Raw genomic sequence first — 23,034 nt, 5'->3', positions numbered from 1 at the left:
TGTTCCTGGGGTCAAAATAGCTCAGTATAGGTATGCTATGCAAGCATGAGGTGCTGAGTTACATCACCAACAGCCACTAAAAAGCCAGGGGCAGATAGGTACCCATCTGCCCCCACAGTGCTGGGGAAGAAAGGCAGATTTGGGCTTACTGGTCAACCATTCTATCCTAATTGGTGAGTTTCAGGTTTACTGAGAGACCTTGTCCCAAGAACTGAAGTAGAGAAACAAGGAAGATACTGATGTTGACCTCTGACCTCCAGATGCATGCCCCCACCCTCCAACTGCAGTTTCTCTTCATTTCATGACTATGATTGGATCCCACCAAAGTGCAGTCTTTGATACCAGAAAAAGCATCAAAGTCCTACTCAGAGCAGAAGGTGCTCTCTTGATACCTGTGTGCCAGGCTAGCGTCTGGAATGAGTTTTGAAATGTGTCTACTGATGCCCAGGGGAGCTGGGGAAGATGCACACCCCGTGTGCTTGGGGCGGCTGCTCTCCAACTATAGCTACCTGAACAGGTCATGGAATACCAGCCGGAATGCAGGAGCTGATTCTTCCAGGGGAACCGCAAACCTGTGTTTGCTTTAACAACGGACCAATTTTTCAATGTGGAAAACTCATTCCAAGTGTTGTCCATTGTCTCCTGGGAAGCAAGTGTGACTGCAGGCTGGAGTCCACCCTCTGGTCACCAGCTTGTAACCCCAGGGAAGGAGGCTCTGGTTTACGACATTCTTTCAGAGCTATGAGTTCATTCAACCCACACAGCAGTCCTGCAAGGGAGGCATTTCGATGACAAGTTTGAAAGATGACAGGTGAGACTTGGAGGAATTTAAAAACCATCTCCTAGGCCCCAGAGCTATAAGGTCACGGGGTCAGGACTGAACCCAAGTTTGTGACTCTGAGGAGAAGACTTTTCAGAGAGACTCCAGCCACCTTGAGCACATGGGAAGCCTATGTGCAAGTGGTAAAGCCCTCCAATTCACCACCAAGAGACAAACAACATCTACGGCTTCACTGGGAACTTGGGTTTCTCCTCTGGTCCACTTCCATGACGAATAACCAAGTCACACAGACAGCGTCCAGGCAAGGGACTCCAGGAGCCCCTGCAGCTCTGCCACGTGACCCTCAGCACCAGGCTGCTGCCTACCTCTGAAAGACAACAAAAGCCCCGCCCAGAGCAGGTCTGGGTTGGGCCTCCAGATTCCCCTCTGAGAACTTGGAACCTGAACAGACAGAGGCCACTGCTGAGTAATTTTTTTGTTTTCTCAGCTTGATGGGGATACACAATCCACACAGGGAACAATACACCCATTCAGGACACACAGTTCAGTGACTGTGGCTGTCATCACAATCGACTAAAGAATGTTTCATCACCCCCAAAGAGACCTGGAACCCAACAAGTGCTGAGTCACCTGCAGAGCCCAAACTCGACTTTTCTCCAAGGCTGGTCCTGGGAGCGTCCCTCCTGATCCACTCAGGGTGGGGACCTCCAGAGAGCCAGTTTCAATTGACTGAGAGAGATGCTCCAAGGGTGAACTCCAGGGAAGTCTGTTTAACAAGGTACCCCTGAAGTGCTGTCATCTAAAGGAGGAGTTTGGGGGTATACTGTTTTGATATCTGGCTTGCAGTTTTTGTTTTTGTTTTTCCTGAGGTTCTGAGATAGGGTATGGCCTGACACTCAAAATCTCCCTGCCCAGGCTTCCAAGTGCTGAGAGTACAGGGGAATGCCGCCACACCAGCTGACTGGTCCTATTTTGTGCCTCTTCCCTGCGGCAGCCAGGCAAAGCCTATGGATTCCCGGGGCTGTTATTTGTAAACCAGCAAATAAGATGCCCAAGGCTTCAAGGGAACTTGAGCACACCAATGCAGTTGTGTGGCTACTTTCCCAAAGCTTTGGTCAAAACCTATGCACTCTTTGTGGGGGCGTTACCATGGTGCTTTGTGGGGAAGGGGGAGGTGGTGAGAGAACAAAACAGAACAGAAAAAGAAAGAGCTTTTGAGCTGTAACCACAGAATATTCTATTCTATCCTATTGCCTGCTCATGACTCTTGGCGACAAGCCCCAGCTATTGCCAGGGCCGCTGAGGCTCTCTGCCCCGCAGCTCACAATCAGGTGAGAGGCAAATGTACCAGACACTTGGGAAAACAAAGATGTCATTTTGTTTTCTTCATCTAAACTCATGTCAAGAAGCAGGTGGGCTCCAAGTGAAAGATGGGGGGCGGAGAACCCCAGCTATGGGGAATTCCTACTGCAGGATCTCCCAAAGGGCCCCAGTTCCTTCTACCTAAGAATGACGGCTCATCTATCTCCCAGAGCTACAAGGAGCCCAGTTTCTACGGTTTACTGTTCCAAAGAAACCTGCCACCCAAGAGCCACTATGTGGCTACATTCTGTGCCTTCACTCAATCCTCAAATAACATGGAGCTGGCGCAAAGACCATACTCATTTCATGGATAGGACACACACATAAGTAACTGCTGGACCTGCAGAGCCAGAAGGAGGAAGAGCTGGCTCCTTCCACTCCTGCCATCATGGTCCAAGGCAACGGAGCCCTTGCTCTGGCAGTGCAGAGTACAATGCCCGACCCCACCCCCCAGAGACACAAGCTGAAGCCCCAACCCCAATTAGATGCTGCAATGGTTGCAATGGTTAATTAAGTTTGGTTGTTAACTTGATTTGGACCTTGAATCAGCCAAAAGACACACTTGTTTGGGAATGGAGAGCTGGCTCAGTGGTTAAGAGCACTAGGTGCTCTTTCAGAGGACCCATACGGTGGTCACAACTGTCTACAATTCTAGTTCCAGGGGATCTGATACCTTCTCCTGGCCTCTGTGGGCACCAGGTACACATGTGGTACACAGACACATGCTGGCAAACATTCACATAAATAAAATAAGAATAAAATATTTTTAAAAAGAGATGCCTGGTCTGTAAGGGGATTTCCAGGAAAGATAACAGAGATGTGCCTTCTGCTGTGAGTGCATCAGAACTCGGCTTCCTGAGCCTACCAATGTAGAGAAGAGTAGGCTCTTCGAGGTCTCTAGTGCCAGACTAGGGGGCATCTGAGGAATCCAGCTTTGTGGGCCTAGCAGCTACTAGGTTCTCAGTCTCTTCAGGGCACTCATATGTGCAAGCACATCTAATAAATCCCCTTTGTAGTCCATATCCATTCTTTTGGTCCGGAGAACCCTGCCCAATACACATGGGGCCTGAAAGAAGTAACAATTACCAGAAGATTTACCCAGAAGATCAATAACCCAAAGGGCCAGACAGCAACCCTGGCTCTTACTTTCTGCCATGTGATCATGTCTCACCTCTAGAAGAGGGCTGTCTGAGGGTACAGGACCCTTGGCAGAGCCAAGCTGGCCTCTGACCTCTGACTCTCAGCCTCAGATCCGTGAGAAACACACATTTGCTCCTGAAGCGGCTCAGCTTCAAGCACTCTGTCACAGCAGCCCACACTGACAGTGACAGAGCCAGTCAACAGAGCCTTACACCTTCAGGATACTAAGGCAGGGTGAAAACAGACCCCCGTGGCCCCTGGGCAACATACCGGCACAATCAGTAAAGTAGAGAAGAAATTACAGAGGAACTCCAGGAGGAAAGGCTCCGACGGCCGCAGCTTCCCATCGATGCTTATCATCTTTGGGACTTCTGGAACGAGGCCAATGGCAGCTTTGAAAAAAGCATCAGCTGCAAGAGAAAAGTCAGAGGATGAGCACTGTGAAAAGTTCAAGGCTGGGCTCTTCCTTCGACTGGCCTGGGGTCGGTCTGAGAGAGGCACAGAAGTCAGGCAACCTGGAGGGTTCAGTTTAGCCAGTATGTCCAGCTGACGGTTCTTCAAACCACCATAGATGAGGCACTGCTGTTACTATAGCAACCAGGAAACCCTGTAGCTGACAGCCTTGAAGGACTAAAGGAGAGGGGAGACTTTTATAGACAGTCTAGGAAAGGGCTGCAGGACAACTAAATCAGTGAAGTGCTGATGCACGAGGGCTTGAGTTGGGATGCCCGCACCCACACAAAGGCTGAGTGCTGCAGGGTGTGCCTGTAATCCCTGCACCAGGAAAGCAAACCTAGGAGGATCCCTGGGGCGCCAGCCAATCAAGGAGCTCCAGGTCCACTGAGAGTCCCTGCCTCAAAACGTAAGGTAAAGAGTGGTGAAGCAAGATACTTGACATCAACTTCTGGGCTCCACACACATGCTCCTAAGTAAGTGCATATGCACACACATGTGCACACACCCACACGAACATGTACACAACACACACATACACACACACACATTAGTCACCTGAGCTGGGTAGCCTGGTTTGGATCAATGAATCCTTATGTCTGCAGGTATGGGAGGGTTGTCACCAGGGCCACTTCAAAGATGGGAACTAGGGTGTGAAATGAGGAAGGGTTCATTTTACTCCTGTGTAGGTGGAAGGTTCTAGGGTGGCTGGCAGAGCTTTGGCTCAGAGCCTGGTCTCTTCAGCACACAGAAAACAACCACTGAGCTAGGCACTGTGGCACAAACCTGCAACACTGTGCTCAAGAGGGTGAGGCAGGAGGCCAGGTCCTGTGGCACAAACCTGTCATACTCAAGAGGGTGAGCCAGGACTGTGAGGTTTAGCTAGGACAGCTTGGGCTGCACAGGAATATGGTGCTTAAAAAAAAAAAAAAAAAAGCCAACACACACTGAGTTGTCTGAAGGAATGAATTATGCATGCCTACATACACACATGTACGAGAGTGCATGTATGCACACATGATCATGTGTACACACACATGCAAGCACACAGCGCCCTAGAGACTCCTAACCAAGTAACATTTCCAGATAATTATTTGAATTACTTGAAAAATAGAGATATTTATCTGTAAAACAAAAGGACTTCCAAAGATGGGAGAAAGGGAGGAGGAAAGAGGAGAGAGCCAGAGGACAGGATCCCTGGGGAAGGTGGAGAGGGAACTTCTTTGTAGACCTGCCAAAGTACTGACCATGAGAAAAGGCCTCAAGGCAAAGCACCGGCCTGAGACATAAACCCTTCTACTGCTCAGCAACATCAAATGTGTTCATGGACCAGTTCATTTTCCACCAGAAAATGACTTCCAATGACACGCAAGAATGCTGCAGCAGGGCTCAAAACCCCGGGTTAAAAGCAGCAACCCCAACTGCACGCCTGAGGGGCCAGCTCGCTGGCAGATGTTGGCTCCCTAAGGAACAAAGGCTCATGGTTAACAAGAAAAGCGTGTGCTGGAACTTGAGAGGGCCTGTAACTTATCTTCTTTCTTCAAGGAAACACAACACACCATGGAGGCGCTCACCATGGAGCTTCCTGTGATGTGTGCTGAGCTCTGGAAGCTTCCCTGCCAGGCTGGCTCCCACATCCCCAGCTGTCTGCCTCTCTGCACCCCCTAATCAAAGTTAGTATAACAGCAGCTGCAGCAGCCCAGGGCACTCCAGTGGGTGCTAGGGCCATACTGGGAGGGAAAGGGAGAGCAAGAGCTGATGTCATAAAAGCGGCCAAGGGATCTAGGCGCTAACAAGCACTACTGCACAGGAGCCTGCTCAGTGCTCCGGTCTAGAATGAAGGGAGCAGCCGAGAAAGAGGTAATAAACATGGGAAAGTAAAAAGGAAGGCACTTCTGAATTCATCTCACTTCACCTTCTAGGTCTCTAAAAGGAAACTCTACTCTCCTTCAGAGAAAGGTAGATCTTTTCTTCCATTATGCTAGAGTGGGGTGTATTATTTCTCCCAGCAACCCCATCCTGAGACAGGCAAGGACAGGAGGGAACAGCTTAGCTACCTGGGGCTCCATTTGGTTTGGCCTATGCACAAGCCAGCCCCTCTTCTAATAATGCACCTGGCAGCCGGAGGCCTTTATCTGCATTATCTGCATGTACTATGCACGCGCGTGCACGCGTGCACACACACACACACACACACACACACACACACACACACACCCCTCTGAACAATGTACCCAGCAGCAGCCAGGTGCGGCCTCAAGCCCCCACCTGCATACATATAAACCTTACTCTGACTAATGCAGTTTCTCCCCACTAAAGACTCAGGGAGAGTTGCCCAGTCTCACTCTAGGTGTGTCCAGCTGGGAGTAGGAAGGCTGATCTAGCTTGAACTAGTTTTTTTTTTTTTTAAAGATTTATCTATTTATCTATACAGTGTTCTGCCTGCATGTATGCCTGCATACCAGAAGAGGGCCCCAGATCTCATTACAGATGGTTGTGAGCCACCATGTGGTTGCTGGGAATTGAACTCAGGACCTTTAGGAAGAACAGCCAGTGCTCTTAACCTCTGAGCCATCTCTCCAGCCCTGAACTAGTTTTAAGTACACATGCAACAAGTACTATGTTCTTATAATGCAAACCGTGTCCTCAAAGTCAACTTTCATGGGAAATCCCATTTACCAGCCTATGCCTATGCATAACTGGGCATGCAAAAGATTAAAATCGGGTGCATCGTGGATATGCAGTAGAGAATGGTTATATAACATAATCTGTCAATCAAAACAGAGACCCACCCAAACTATGTTCCTCAGCAACCAAACTCCTCCTTTTAAACCCCCTAAAAAGAGGCAATAAATAATAACTTGGGTCACTTATGTGGCTCCCTGTCAATCTTGACAGTGTATTCCATTCCAATCTGCACTATCATTTTAGATAGTTTTATGCTGCTTTGTGGTCTGCATGCAAAGTTATTCCATCTTTTTTCATTTTTATTAGTGTTTTTGGGACTTTCATACAAAGCATTTTGATTATATTCACCCCCTCCCCAACTTCTCCTGGATCTATCTCCACTCCCTACCCACCCAGCTTTATGTCTTCTTTATTTTTTTAAGCCATCAGGTACAGTTTGGGCTGCCCATATACTCTTGGATATTCAACCTTCATTGGAAGGTGGTCAGCCTGCCAGGGGCCTCACCCTCAGAGAAAACTCTGTCTCCCTTATTTCCTTCTTAAATAATGTGACAAGAATCCAGAAATCCCTGGCTCGGCCCCTGAAGGATCCTGATTTTATTGAACAACACTATGAAGGTGCTTAATATCACCGCAGGGTACATTTAAAATATAAATGTTTGGGCTAGTGAGATGGCTCAGTGTGTAAAAACACTTAGTGTGCAAGTCTGATGTCCTGAGCTCCATTCCTGAAATCCACATAAAGGTAGAAGGAGAGAAAAATTCTCAAGGGTTGTCATCTGACCTCCACAAGTGTACTGTGGCACACACACACACACACACACACACACACACACACACACACTTTAAAAATAAATAAAATAAAATTGGATTTGAGACCTGTTGCACAGGAAGGAATTCATGCCTGGTACTATAATCCTGGCCGAAAGCACAAGGCCATAGGCCTAGGGTAGAATCCGCTATTGTTATTGTTAAATGGTTGTGCTGTCAAATCACCTTCTAAATAGTTACCTTATGCCCTAAGACCTTATTTATCTGGTCAGAGAAGCTTCTTTTTTTGTAGTGGGCAACAGTCAGTGGAGAAATGCAGACATAGCTGGTCAGGGGCTGAGTGCTCTACCTAAATGAGACATCTATATCACCTCCCTCCTCCTCCCCGTCGCCCCAAGGCACAGGGAACATCTTGGAAGAAGTGGCAGAAAGAATGTAAGAGCCAGAGAGTGGGGAAAGGTGCTGTGAGGTGCTGTGTTCTGGTCAGGACACGGCTATCACACTAAAACATCACAGCAGCTGTGTTCCCTGCACAAGACCTGCATGAGACCAGCACAGTCAAGATCCCGGCACAGACGGGCAGAGTCTCCAGGCCTGTGCTTTTACTGAGAGGCTATTGGAAGCTGATAGCTTCTGGGAGAGGTTCGATGTCCCACATCCATGTACATATGGATAGCACCAACCAGACTTGGATTACTAATAAACAAACAAACAAAAGCCTGAGGTTGGGAGGGGGATTGTGGGAGTAGGAGGGAAGTTAGAGGGGAGAAATAGGGACATCGGACATGATTATATTTCACTGTATACATGTATGAAATTATTGAAAATAAACAAAAAGTTAAATATGTACAAAATCTCACATGACTATTTAAAATGAAGTTTTATGTCATATATACTTGGCCATAACAAAAAAGACAAAAGAACCAAAAATATCCCTGACATTACCCCCCTCCCCAACCCCCCAAGCATAGGCAGATGCCTGGACTCCCCCATGTCTGGATATCTCTTTAGAAGTCCACTGTCCCCATGCCTGGTGGCTCTGCTGCCCCAGAAAACTTCCTGAAGATCATACGCAAAGCACTTCGCAGTGGGAACTACATTCTGCTCCAAATGGCTTGGAGAACCATTTCTATTTATGTGTTTGTTACCAGTGGCCCAGAGAATGCACCTATTATTATGTCCCACTAAAGCGGCAGCAGTTTTGTCCCTTGGCTCCTGTCACTCACCCCGCCCAGTTCCTATTCTAACTCAGTTATTTAAGGGTTAGGCACACATGGTTCCAAGGCAAATTCTTACTCCGTTCCCAGAAGGTGCACCCCATCCAGAAAATGTCTCAGAACTCAATTAAAAAAAAAAAGTCCACAAGTGAAAACAGGTTTTCCTCAGTTCAGAGTTTGAACAATCCTGTCAACATCACATCTCCTCTTTAAAAACAGAAGACTGTAACATCTAAAATTTCTAACAGATGAGAGTCTTCATCACGTTCACACAACTGTAACCAAACTCCTAAGCTAAAGCCATCCTCCTGCCTCAGCCTCCAAAGTAGCTGGGAATTTCAGGTATGAGTCGCTGCACCTGGCTAATGCTGATGTCACACAGCACGTACTCTGGGACTAGTAAAAGCCACAGATGAACAAATAAAAGGAGGAATCAGATTTTCATTTATAAAGAATGTTATCCTGGGGCTGGGTGTGGAGTGTTTACCTAGCACTCACCAATCCCCAGCACTGCGTAAACCAGGTGTGGTTGGCACATGCCTGTAATTTCAGCACCCAGGAGGTGGAGACAGGTGATCAGAGGTTCATCTCAGGCTGCATACCAAGCATGAGGCCATTGTGGGACACACAAGATCCCGGGTCCTCCCTACAAACACCACCACCACCACCACCACCACCACCACCACCACCACCACCACCTCCACCACCCCCACGCCGCCAAAAAAGGAGAAAACATAAAAGGCTCATCCCATACCTACCTTGGGGCAGCACATAGATGAATAGAAATTAGTTAATTTAAGTTGTAAGAGCTGGTTGGAGACAAGCCTATGCATTTATAATTAATAATAAGTCTGAATAGTTATTTGGAATAACTGCCAGGCAGCTGCCAGGACACAGAAAAATTCTGCCTATAGTATATAGAAGAAAAGAACCAAGAAAAAAAAAAGTGTGTCCTGTTAATACCAAGGTTTTTTTGTTTGTTTGTGTTTGGTTTTTGTTTTTGTTTTTGTTTTTTTTTGCTTTTGCTTTTGGTTTTTGGTTTTTGGAGACAGGGTTTCTCTGTGTAGCTTTGCGCCTTTCCTGGATCTTGCTCTTTAGACCAGCTGGCCTCAAATTCACAAAGATCCGCCTGCCTCTGCCTCTGCCTCCCGAGTGCTGGGATTAAAGGTGTGCGCCACCACCGCCTGACCAAGTGTTTGGAGGAAGGGAGTGAGGGGATACAGAGAATATTTTTAGAATCTTTTCTTTCTTTTTTGGCAGTACTAGGGATTGAACCTAGAACCTCAGACATGTAAGACTGCTCTTCACTGCATCCTGTTTAGCAGAATCCATGAGTTTCAGCTAGTGAGACCTTGCCTCAAAAAATAAGGTAATGGCTCTTGAGGAACAAAACCTGATATTGAACCTGAGTCCACATGCAGGTATACACACAGGTGCGAGGACACACATTCATGTATGCACACGCACGCACGAACGCATGCGCTCACTGCCCCCACCCCCAGTCTGAAAACTTGATGTGTTGCAACTAAGACATGCAGGTGACTTTGGCAAGGCCACATGGTTCAGAGGTCAGCCGGCCACCGAGGTTTTAGTCCTGTTACTGCCAACCCATGCTTGTGTAACAGAAGCTGTTCTTAAAGCAGTTAAGTTTGAAGACAGAAGGGCCACCATTTCAACAAGGCCAAAAGAGAGCAAGCCTTACAGAAGTACAAATGCCTAGGGACAATTAAGTGGCATATTCATTATGGCTTAATTGTTACCAATGACAGCTTAATATAACCTTGACTTTGCCACTTGGATTCGGCAACATGCCCTTTCCGTTCACGTTGAACATCAATATTTAATGTGAAGTCCACTGGAGACGTATAAATTATCTCCAATTTCATCAGCACCAAAGTTCCTGGTGTCCATCTGCTCTCTTCCTCTCATCTCAGAGTGCCCAGGGCTCTGCATTGAGCCAAGGCTGCCCAGCTCACACATTACCTCCTATTTGTGGGTCAGGATAGTGACTTTCTGTTCTTCTGCAAGGCGCCCAGGAGGCTGTGCATCTGTCCATGAATAGCAAGCCTAGTTTTCCCTAAGCACCGGGGATTCAGTATTCCCTACTCCTTAATTATGATTCATTGTTTTTTACATAAGTTTATGGAGCCACAGCTCATGCATGCAACTCAGCACTTGGGAGATAAGGCAGGAGGAACTGGAGCTCAAGGTCAACGTTGGCTATCGGGCAAGTCTGAGGTCAGCCTAGACTACTTGAGACTGTCTCAAAACAAACAAACAATCAAACCAAACAAACAACAAACAACAACAAAACACACAGAGACCTGGAAGAAACACTCCTTGAGTACAGTGCTTGTCATGCAGCATGAGGACCTGAGTTCATATCCCTGCACCCACGGAAAGCCCAGCATGGGAGCATGTTCCAATGTTAACTGGCAAAAGACCGTGTTTCAAAACAAGAACATCCCTCTATCTCCACAAGTGCACCATGGCATGTAGGCACCTGCACTCACACACAGCTATGTATACTTATACCATATATACACACATACAAAGATCTTTTTCACAAATGTATCAAATGGTCAGTCTACAATAACAGGTCTTTAGCACCATATACATCTGGGATTCAGAAGCAAATTATGTGTTGATAAGAAGGGACTGTCTTTAACAGCTAGGCGCTTTATAGAGTCTCATGTTAGGTGAGGTCATATGACAGGGTGCCACAGGCAAACCATAAGCTTTACTCTCTTCACCTACAAAATGAAAACAAGCAACCCATACATTCAGAACAAAATGACCTGTTTGTTGGGAGTTCCGTGCTCTCCACAGTAAGGCCTCAATGATCTTCTCAACTCCATCTCCTCACCTGTTGGCCTGTCCTTCCTGCTTCCTGGCCCCTAGCCCCTTCCTGTGCCATCACTCCAGTCTCTAGAACGTCCTCAGGTGCATTGTGGGTAACCAGACCCCCCCATCCCCCCCCCCCCCCATCCCCTCACCCCCCCACCCCTCCCACCCCGCTTCCAGGTTCCCAATGCCGTCTGTTTTGTGAAGCTTTTTGGCTCTTTGAAGACAACTCATTCCTTTCTGCTCTAAGAGTCCCCACATGGACATGGTGAAAGCCACTTTTCACACACTGCCTTATGTCCTGACAGCCAACAGACTGGCTCTCCCTCATTAACACAGGGGCTCGCCATGCATTCTTGTTTCTAGGACAATGTTTTGCATATAAAAAATGAGCAAGAAATGCCAGCAGGAGGAAGGAAGCCATGGCTGGAGTTGAGAGACCCACTGGGCCTCCTTCTTGAGGCCCCAGCAGCAGCTGTCACTCACCCCTGGTCACCACTTCCTGAGGCAGAAGGGTCTGTCTGTCTGTTCAGATGTGAACGCGGGCTTCATGCCACTGCTCACCTATGTGTGAGCTGTTCCAGCTATAACAACTGACCAAAGAGGCCTCAAGGTTGGGGGACATAGTCACATCCACCATACTCAGATGATGCTTTGCTCACAGGTCACAACTGTGGCCTTCCATACAGATGCTGAGAGCCTGGTGAGTGACAGGGACCAATTTTCTCCTTCAAAAGCTGCTTCTCACCTTCTAGAGAGGGGAAAGGCAAAAGCCTTCCCACCTACTGCCATGCCCCGCTGCTTCCTCAGCTGCCACCCGCCATGGTGACAGAAGCCACCTGCTCCCAACAGCGGGCCTGGCAGCAGTGCCTGCTCTGTGCTTCCCTGGGCTCCTCACAGTGACCAGCACGGCAGCTCCAACCAATGTGCCCTGAGGTCTAAGCACATGCTAGGACCCACTGCGCTTTCTTTGACTGTAAATATACAGTTAATTCACCCATCAAAGGCTCTGGTGGGTCTGTCTTCCTCACAGATGCCTCTGCTTACTACTTACATCCTCACTGAGACATTTGCATCCTTTTAGCTTCACTGTTTGCTTCTCAATGGAGGCTTATTCTGTACAATGGGCTAGCCTGGAACTAGGATCCTCATACCTCAGCTTCCCACAGGCTGGGGTTATAGGCATGGACTGTTATGCCTGGCACTTCCATCACTACTATTGGGGCTGGGGATATAGTTCAGTTGGTAGAGTGATGGCCAGGCAGACACAAAGTCTGGTGGTCAATCCCTAGTACCCATGAACTGGGTGTGGTGGACTATGCCTATAATCTCATCAGTGAGAAGGCAGGAGAATCAGAAGTTCAAGTTCACTCCCAACTACAAAATGAGTATAAGGCTAGCTGGGGATTCTAGGATCCTGCTCTTAATGAACACATAATTTAAAAAAGAATTTCTGGGTGGTGGTGGCATATATCTTTAATCTCAGCACTGGGGAAGCAGAGGCAGGCGGATCTTTGAATTTGAGGCCAGCCTGGTCTACACAGTAAGTTCCAGGATAGCCAGGGCTACACAGAGAAACGCTGTCTCACCACCCTCCCCCCAAACAAATAAAAAAGAAAGAGAAAATAATCAACTGTTGTTACCATGCAGTTCCCACTCATTTGTGAAGCACCCACAGAACACATGTGCTGTAGACAATACCAGGAGTCCTGATCCACAGCAAACTGACAGTGAGGCCTGTAGGCTTGGTGACCTTGAGGAGGAAGGGGAAAGGGTGGGCAGCAATGGCCTGCTCACCAGTCCATAACAACGATGAGGAAGCAGTGAAGAAAAAGCCAGCATCAAAGGAATGCCTTAAAGACCAAACTCACCTTGCCTCTGTCGGGGGGGTGGGGGGGGGGGGGGTGGATGGGGGCTAAGGAAGGCTTAACAGAGACACAGCATGTAAACTGAGCTCCAGCATAGAAATGTTTTAAAAGTACATTGAAAAAAGTTCAAATTTAAAAGAAGGGAGATATGAGAGGGTAGGGCGGGGGGGGGGGGGGGGGGAGAAAACAGAATAAACTATGTACATGTATGAAATTGTCAAAGAACAAATTTAACTAATAAAATGTAGACGTAGCCATCTTGTTAAATAAGAAACACAGATCCAATTGCAGAGTTAAAAGCCAAGAGGTCAGAGCAATAGCTGAGAGCTGAAGCCTGTATGGGTTCATCAATAAAAGTTTTTGAGGAAAAAAGGAAAAGGCCAGAATTATAAGACCGAGCATGAAATTTCCTCCCTGGAGCAGGCCCCTCGCGTCACCCAGAACAGTCATGCCAGGACTGCACGGTGGGCACATCTTTCTCGGCAATCAGTGCTGCAGCGTTCACAGTCCACGGCTGGGTAGGACCACTGACGTCTTTCCTCCTACAGCAGTCCACACAGAACTCTCTGGCACTATGGAAGCCAGCCAGCCAAGAAGCAGCTTCCAGGTTAGTCTGAAACTGGTTTTTTGTACTCTACCACCAAAGTGTGAGGTATCTTCAGCAATCCTCTTCCCATGAAGTTGGGATGGGCAACCAAGAGCAATGGCAGAGGCTGTGCTATTTTAGAGGCCTTTGGGGCCTTGCTAAACAGTTACTCCATGAGAGGTGTCCTATGCTCTGCACTGTAATGTTCAGGAAATGATACAAATCTGGGGACAGTATTGCCCATCCAGGCAGTGATTTCACTGAAATTCTTTTTCACAAAACCTTAGATTTTGAACTTAGTTTACTAACTAGAGGGTTTCAGTTAGCCCACCCACCATCCTCTCTCTTCCCATTAAATCAAAACCACAGCGCAAGGCTACAGCGAACATAGATTTGCAAGTACCTCTGTAGCAGCCTATACAGTCCAGAGTGCTATTGCTGGGTCACTTGGCAGTTCTAGTTTTAGTTTTGTGAGAACCCTCCAGACTATTTCCCAAGTAGCTGCATTCATTTATACACCCAATAACAGTGCGTAAGTGTTCTTCTGCCACACCCACACTTTTAGCATTTGTGGTTAAAAGCCCATTGGGCAGTCACAGGCCCCACGGTAGAGCCTGTTATTGTTATTTTCCTAACCCATCATGCAGTCAAAATGCCTTATAAATATTCGTGTTTACACCACAGCCCAGGGCTGCTCTCAGTCTTGGTGAGAGAAGCTCCCTTCATGCAGTGAGCAGCAGTCAATGCAGAGACGCCGAACCCGCGAGAGTGCTGAGAATGAGAGGCTGTGTTATCAGCCATAAACAGGACATCCCCATCACTACCTCACTCCCATTGCCACAGCTCCCACTGAGGCTCGGAACACTAATGAAAAGGAGGTGGGAATAATGGAAGACACTGGCCTACCCTCTCCCAGCAGCTACCAGCCAATAGCTCCCCAGCAAGGTGTGGGACTTCACACCTCCTTCTCTATGATGAGTTTTTGTCTGGCTTGGGCACAAGTATGTGTTGTGAATGCTGTCACAAACACTATGAGCACACATGTACAACTTCCCTGTTGTGTCTGGAAAACCATTTCCTTGTGTCATCCATCACCTCTGACTTACACTATTTCTTTCATGCTGCCCTCTGTTCCACAAGGATCCCCAAGCCTTGGGAGGAGGGACTGTAATGCAGTAGGTCAACCACACTCAGGGGATGGCCACAATCCAAGAGTATATTGGCAGCACAAATTGGACTTGATAGGCTTAATAAAACAACAAGAAACAAGAGACATAAAGTTAGCTGGGTGTGATGGGGTGGGTCTGTGGTGGGTGAGGAGTGTGGATCTACTCAAAATACACTGTACTAAATCCTCGAATAATTAATACAAATTCATAAAGAAGGAAAACGTAAGAGGACACTAGGTTTAAAACATGCAAAGTTAAAACACTGTGTTGGGAGGAGCGCTGCAAAGTGCTGTCTCCTGGTCTGACAGGGTGGGTTTCCCAGGCTCCAGTGGGTGTCCCTACACCCATGCACACATGAAATGCTGTCTCCTGGTCTGACAGGGTGGGTTTCCAGGCTCCAGAGGGTGCCCCTACACCCACACACACATGAAATGCTGTCTCCTGGTCTGACAGGGTGGGTTTCCAGGCTCCAGAGGGTGCCCCTACACCCATGCACACATGAAATGCTGTCTCCTGGTCTGACAGGGTGGGTTTCCAGGCTCCAGTGGGTGTCCCCACACCCACACACATGGGCAGCACCAACAGGACTCTGGGCTATCAAAAACAAAGACATGAAATTGGAAGAGGGCCATGTTGTGGGGGCACAGAGAGATTGAAGGGGGAAGAAACAGGGTTGATATGACTATGTTTCACTGTATAGTTGTATGACCTTCTCAGGAATAAAGGAAATTTTAAAAATAGAAATAAAACTAACAAGAACAGCAGAGAGCTCTGAGAGGAAGAGAGACACTGTCATAGGTGACAGTGAACCAGCTCTGCTTGCTCCCCTGGGCCTCGCCTGCCCTCTCATACTGTGCACAGTCTCTGATCCGCAGCCCGACTCAGCCATTTCATCTCGAGACTGGCTTTCCCACAGACTCAAGGTTTGCGTGTGAGAATCTGCGTCAATCTTAAGGCTTGGGTGTGGCGCACGCCTATAATTCCAGCACTTTGGAGACTGAGGCGGAAGGATCAAGAGTTTGGGGCCAGCCAGGGAGGGCTGCATAGCCAAGACTGTTGAGATAGAGAGGGCCTGACACAGAGAAGGAGACGGGCATGGGAGGAGGAAGAGAGAGGAAAGGGAGAAGAGGAGAGAAAGGAGCAGACAGACAGACAGCCAAACCGCTGAAGGACAGTGCTGTCCATGTCACACTGTGCTTGCAGACTCCAACTCCACAGCTACCTGGCGCCAGTGGCCTGGTGCTCTCAGGGCATGACTTCATCTATTCTCAATTGAGATGCAACCCTGCCATCACCTCTGCTTTGTACATGGATAACCTGAAGCACAAAAAGGCCAACTTGTCCAAGGGGCAGATTTCTGTTTCCCTAAGGGGCAGAACCAGGGGCAGACCCACTGTATTCTGGAGACTTGAAAGCCACCATCAACCAAGGCCTCAGCACACGGTACTGGTGGCTGAACCCAGGCGATCAATCTTACTTCTCCAGACCTTTCACTACATCAGGAGGCTGAGTGTTCCTTCCCTCTCCCCTCCCACTGCCCTCCTCATAAAAACACACGTTCTTTTGAGCCACTGACAAACAAGGACAAGAAACTATCTAGAGTAGGCAAAGAAAGGGCAGACAGGCATTTCTGGGCCATCTCCAGGTGGGAAACACTGATGTGCAAGTCTTTAGGGGCTGCTCAGTGCTCCCGGGGTGACAGGCAGGAATATTTGCAGTAAATGTGGCCTTTTCTAGCATCCCGAGCTGGCTTGCAGGGGGTTTAAGACACTAGACTCAGCCCTGGCAGAGGCCAGCCCGAAACTGGAGATGGAATCAAGACAGAATGAAGGTGGGCCCGAGAATGAAGTGGGGGTCGGGGACGCTTTAGAGCCAGCTGAGATGAGAGGATGTTCAGGGAGACAAAAGCAACCAGCTCCCATGAACTTCATATTTAGCTCTCTCCTTCGCAGTAATTGGCTGCATTATTTATTTGGCCAGTAACTGCACTGTGTGGCTTTCAGAAGGACAGTGATGGGCTTTTAAGGTTTAGTGCGATTGCATTTGGACTCCAGCAAAAATCATCAGATGAATTTTTAAACATGCAGCAGACACCACATCGCTGTGCCCAGCAGTTGCTTCAAGTTGGGGCAAAGGCCCGGCAGCCTGGAGTTCCAACACTGTGCTGCTGTTCTCATCCACGCACAGGAACCAGGGCTGAACTTACACTCTCACTTTCCCAACACCCTCTTGATACTTAGGAGGAGCCTCTCAGGTAAACCACACAGACAGAGTGGAGGTGTCAACCCCAATAGCAGGCTATTTGCTATTCCAAGATTAGATTCCACATCCGTGTGTCTGGTGTTCAAACACATGATCAAACAGGAACAATAAAAACAACCCTGAACCCGCTGTGGCGAAGCAGTCCTAACTTCTCAGGCTTCCTAGGCATCCTAGCCCAAGATCTCTGGCTGCCAGACCTGGCCTGAAAAGGACAAACAGACTGGAGAAGGTCAGGACAGAAAATATCTCACTCCTCCATCTGTCTCCATCGGCCTCTGTGTTGCCTGACTCCATGTTTCCTACTAGAGAAGCATTTAAAAATACTCACTAAGCCAGGCAGTGGTGAAATTAATCCCAGCACTTGAGAGGCAGAGGCAGGCAGATCTCTTTGAGTTCAAGGCCAACCTGGTCTACAAAGGGAGTTCCAGGACAGCCAAGACTGTTACAGGGAAACCCTGTCTCAGAAAATTTTAAAAAAGAATAACAATATTCCCTGACTGCTGCTTTTTCCCGTTAAGGCATCTGTCAGGACATGCATGCAGGGATGTGTGTGGTTGAGTCAGACTTCTGAAGTCACAAGGCAGCATCAAGGACAGAGAGACAGGTAGGCTTACCTTGGGAGAGGCACTGGTTGGCCAAGGCAACCTGGCCAGAATGCAGGTAGAGGTTGAGGCGGGTGAAGATCCCCACCAGGGAGGGGATGGTGATGAAGCAGTAGGCAACACAGGCCTAGAGAGAAGGGAGATGCAGAGGGTTGGTCAATAAGCCAAGTTCACCCAGGATGTGTTTCCAAGTGGACAGCGTAACACTTGTTCGCATTGTTCCCCCAACACACACACACACACACACACACACACACACACACACACACACCCCAGCAATCCCAGTTCTGATGAGCTCTGGAAAGCTAGGGAAGGAGAAAGGGACAAAATAGAGAGTTTGAAAACTAACTCTTCATCCCTCAACGCACTTAGGCACAGATAATAACTCTGTGTGGGCAACGGAGAAACTGCTCAGGAATATGGAAGTAATAAGCAGCTAAGCAGGGGAGGCTAAAAAGTCAGATAATGTTTGACACTAAGGACAGAGGCAAGAGGTAACGGGTGTACGCCTGCCTTTCACTATAACCTCTTGGGTGTGGTTTCATTTTAAAAGATGGGGGAGGGGAGCTGGAGAGATGGCTCAGAGGTTAAGAGCACTGGCTGTTCTTGCAGTGGTCCTGAGTTCAATTCCCAGTAACCACGTGGTGGCTCACAACCATCTGTAATGAAATCTGGCATACAGGCAGAACACTGTGTACATAATAAATAAATCTAAAAAAAAAAAAGAAATTCAGCCACTCTCTTTGGGGCTGGAGAGATGGCTCAGAGGTTAAGAGCACCAACTGTTCTTCCAGAGGTCCTGAGTTCAATTCCTAGCAACCACATGGTGGCTCACAACCATCTGTAATGAGATCTGGCACCCTCTCCTGTATACATAATAAATAAATAAATCTTAAAAAAAAAAAAAAAAAAAAAAAAAAGATGGGGCACTGCCGCTCTACTGTGATTTGGGACATCACCCCAAGATGCTGACATTTGGATGTAACTTTGACCAAGAGAAAAACTATACTAAGCCCTCCAGTTATAGGCATGAAGATATTATGTGAAAATGATATTGCTAGAGAAGGATTTTATATTAATATATTAGAGAAAATTCAAGGGATTGCGGCTGGCACACAGAAATACAAATGTCTCTCTCAACTGCCTAAGAACACATGGAGGGTGAACATCCCTTATCTGAGGTGCTTCTGGTTTCAAAGAGTTTTGGATTTTAGAATATTTGTGTATATTATACATAGTGAGGCATCCTGTGGAAGAGACCCCAAGTCAAATCACAGAATTCCATTATGTCCCCTATGTGCTTTATACCCTCAGCTCAGTGGTAACTTCACACAGTATTTCACAAAACACAGTCACAGCACAGAGCTGTCCATTTGTGGCATCATGGCAAGTATCAGATTTTGGAATGTTTTAGATCTGGAGATTGGAGATGTGTGATTTGTACTGAAATTTAGGCTTCTTGGACATTTCTTTTGAAAACAATACAGAAACTGATTAACCCATCGATTCCTAGGGAAAAATAAATCTTGAAAATCAACACTAAGCCACCCTTTTCATGACACACTTAGCATCCCTGGGAACAGTCATTCAGCACAGTGCACACTCAAGAGCCCACTGCACTCAAGTCTGGAGCCCTGATCTGTAGCACACACCCGGACAAACGCCGCTGTCTTTCTGGAGTGGTTCCCTTTCATGACTGCTCTTGTTTCCATTGCCAGCCGGTTCACACTCTAGATTTGGGAAGAAATCAAACAGAAATGGTAATGAATTGACCATGACCCAGAGTGACATCTTCCAGAGGTTAGGATGCGGGCTCCACAAACAACCAAAATGGATCAAGACTAACCAGCTGGCCCCTTACGCTGAAATACTAAGATCAATAGGCAGGTTAGGCTTGAGCAAATATCTCCAAGATAGTAGAACACAGGCACTCACTGTGTCAGTCACAGCTACCAATGAGCATAACAAATGAACATTTGCCTGGTTTAATGAACAGCCAGGGTTTGTTCACCCCATTTCCAGAAGTCTCACATCTAAGCACCAGACCTCAGAAAACTTCCAAACCCAAGAGTAGACTGAGCAATGTAACCGGATAATGCTAACAGCAATGGCAGCAACTACAGCCACGTTATTCAGCTGATACACCAGCCAGCTCATTTGATCCTTACATCCTACGGGTGGGCTCCATGACCAACCCCCATTTTATAAATGAAGTCTCTAGATTTAGATCTTAAAATGATTGGTACAAAATAACATACTAAGGAGGAAACAAGTTCCTACAAAATGTTTTTCTTCTGTAACAGAAGAAACATAAAATTGATTAAAAAGAATAATGGGGGGCTGAAGAGGTGGCTCAGAGGTTAAGAGCACCGACTGCTCTTCCAGAGGTCCTGAGTTCAATTCTCTGCACCCACATGATGTCTTACAACCATCTGTAATGAGATCTGGCACCCTCTTCTGTATACATAATAAATAAATAAGAAACAAATAAATAAATAAAAAATAAAAAGAATAATTGGGAGTTTTGGTTCCCAAACTGGGTGCCATGGCATCATCAGGATGCTACAATCAAGGGCAGATTTTAAGAAATAGCAATTGTTGGACTCTGTGCAAAGTGCTGGTGTGCCATAGCTTGTGACTTCACTGAATTACGTCCTTTATAGCCATACTTTGCATAAGTGGACTTTCGGCAGCCACAGTGATAAAAAATTGGGGGTTGGGGGAGGTTGATGGGGAACAGAAAACAAGGGCAGTGCTAAGTGATCTGAGTCCAGGGCTGGGACTGTGCAGAGCCGACAAGCATGCACACGTTCACCAGAAAGCGATCGCAGTTATGCAAACAGCATACTTTCGTCTGCTTTGCGACCCCGCCACTGTGCTCCACACCCAGTCTGGAACTATGTTATTTAGGAACCGTTTTTAAAAGAACAAAATAAAAATGCTGTTTTTCTTTCCACTTTTATACATTTACATTATTTTACTTTTTCTGATGTTTTTCGAGCTGTTAGCTGCTTAATCATAAGCAGAGCTGTTACTGTATCTTCTGACTCAGGAGTCAGCAAGTCTGCGGAGAGCAGCAAACCACTGGTTAGACAGGGCCTCGGGTCACCTGCCCATCAGTGGAGCCCAGTGCAGACCACTTTACTCTTGTTACTATCGTGCAGAAATGAGAGAAATTTCTGAGAAGGGGGGTGGTTTATTCAAGAAGAAAAGAAATCAATGAGACATAAAAAGAAAGAAGAAATGACTGAGCGTATTCAAAAGCTTAAGCAAAGCTGTGGATCTGATTAGACTCTGAGGAACCATCTCTCCAGCCCATGAGGAGAGGAGCAGGAGAGTGCTTGAAAATTCAGACTGCAAGCTACTTGACGCCAGCACTGGGGGTGGGACTGGGGCTGGAGAGGCAGAAGGATCGGGAGTTCAAAGCCAGCCTCAGCTACATAGTGAATTTGGGGTCAGCCTGGACTGCATAAGACCTAGTCTCAAATAACTAAAAGAACCTTCCCAGATTGAGCCTAGCATGTGGTATATTGACAACCAATCAGCACTCATTGAAGGAACACATGACAAGAATGCTTACGTGGATCAACTGCACAAGAACAGGTTCCAGGTTACAAAACATCGACCTGGACTCAACGTAAAAGCTGAGCTGCTGCTCAAAATCACGGCCGAAGGAGACCTAGAATCGAAGAGAGAGACGCTAAGAGACACAGTGCTGTTATTAGTGGGGGGACAAACTCGTGTGCGTGAATGTGTATGTGCCCACACATTCATGCACACACACACACACACAGACACACAGACACACACACACACTTTCTCCCTGAGCCCAAGTAGAACTGAAAGGTCACTCTGAGAAGCCAGCTCTGTGACCAGAGCAAGAAGTCCAGGGGCACAGAATAGGAGCAGGGCAAAAATAGAATTTTCCAGACTAGCAAGGAAAGGAAACCATGGAATTTTGTTTGTCAGCTGTGGCTTTTTCGCAGAACATAAATTGGGTCCTTGGGAGCCATTTGTCACAAGGGCTTCCCTAATATGGGTCACACCCTACTGTTTCTTGATGGGGACCTGAGCTCAGCAGCTAAAAGGAAGTGTCTCCACCTTAGCCCCTTGCAAGGAGCCTCTTTCCTTGTCTTTATGAAAAGCTGGACAGTAGGAGAGAGTTGGCTGTCCTCAGATCAGTTTGCATAGAGCTCTGCTGTTCCCATAGTAAGTGTAAGGCTCACACCTTACTCCCCGAGACTCGGCGACATTCAGACAAGGGCTGAGAAAGATAAATTGCACCGGGCGGTGGTGGCGCATGCATGTAATCCCAGCACTCGGGAGGCAGAGGCAGGTGGATCTCTGTGAGTTCGAGGCCAGTCTGGTCTACAGAGCTAGTCCCACGACAGGCTCCAAAGCTACAGAAAAACAAACAAAAAAAGATAAATTGCTCCTGGTCAGCATACTGCATTAGCTAAGGGTGAAGGAGAGGCACTTGGTAAATCCCCAGGGCCATTTTCCACCTGGGAACCAAAAGGCTGATGGTGAATGTCCATCAAAAGTGATGGCACCCAGAGAACCAGTAGGCAGCTTTGCTTTTACATTGTTATCGGGAGACCTCGACATTTCTACCTCAGTCAGTTTGGATTCGGATGTTTTATTAAAATAGAGGATCCCAAGCCAGGTGTGTGATGTGCACCTATCGCCCTAGCTACTGAAGCAGGAGGACTGCTTCAGTCCAGAAGTTCAAGGCCAGCCTCACAGTAAGACCTCAGTAACACCCGCAATTAAGGTAAAGATGAACTGGGACACCAAGTGGCAGGATGTTTCCATAAAAGACTAAAGCAGTCCACTTCCTCTGGACTCTTCCCATCAGGAGGTGGGGTCTCTTCACCTCCTCTCCCTCACAGATGACCTGGTGTCTCTCTTTGACCAACAGAACTCAGCAGAATACAGCTGAGGGTCACTGGATATGTAAGGCTTGGCTTTCTCAAGCCTTGAGCTTCCATATTGCACCCTCATGAAGACAGCACCGTGCGGGACATAAAAACTGAGACAACTAGATGGCACAGGTGGACAGGAAGAAGCTACCTGGAAGACAATGGAGGCCACCTAGCCGCAGCCAGGTGAGCTGTCATCCTCTGAGGCCTGGAAGGCCAGCCAACCCGCAGACTACAAAGGAGAAACAAAGCAAGGATGGCCGCTGGGGATGGCAGAGTCATTTCCACAGCAAGATGCCCGTGTTCAGTAACAATGCCATACCACGCTCATGCAAGCTACACTAATGAAACCCAGAGGGTCACAAAACA

The 23,034-nt window shown here is 47.5% G+C and overlaps 1 protein-coding gene across 1 annotated transcript in view; it reads right to left on the bottom strand.

The window, feature by feature from the left end:
* Vps35l (VPS35 endosomal protein sorting factor like) overlaps positions 1-23,034 on the bottom strand; it is a 107,646-nt gene that overhangs the window by 16,225 nt on the left and 68,387 nt on the right. The window contains exons 24-27 of the mRNA XM_036195458.1: positions 21,324-21,422; positions 19,396-19,473; positions 17,756-17,870; positions 3,554-3,693 (exon numbers count right to left, since the gene is read on the bottom strand). Of these exons, the coding sequence (XP_036051351.1) occupies positions 3,554-3,693; positions 17,756-17,870; positions 19,396-19,473; positions 21,324-21,422 (432 nt within the window). The remainder of the gene's footprint in view (positions 1-3,553; positions 3,694-17,755; positions 17,871-19,395; positions 19,474-21,323; positions 21,423-23,034) is intronic.

This window comes from Onychomys torridus, chromosome 1 (assembly GCF_903995425.1).
Source record: "Onychomys torridus chromosome 1, mOncTor1.1, whole genome shotgun sequence".
NCBI lineage: Eukaryota > Metazoa > Chordata > Mammalia > Rodentia > Cricetidae > Onychomys > Onychomys torridus.
This window is presented reverse-complemented; position numbering and strand designations above follow the sequence as displayed.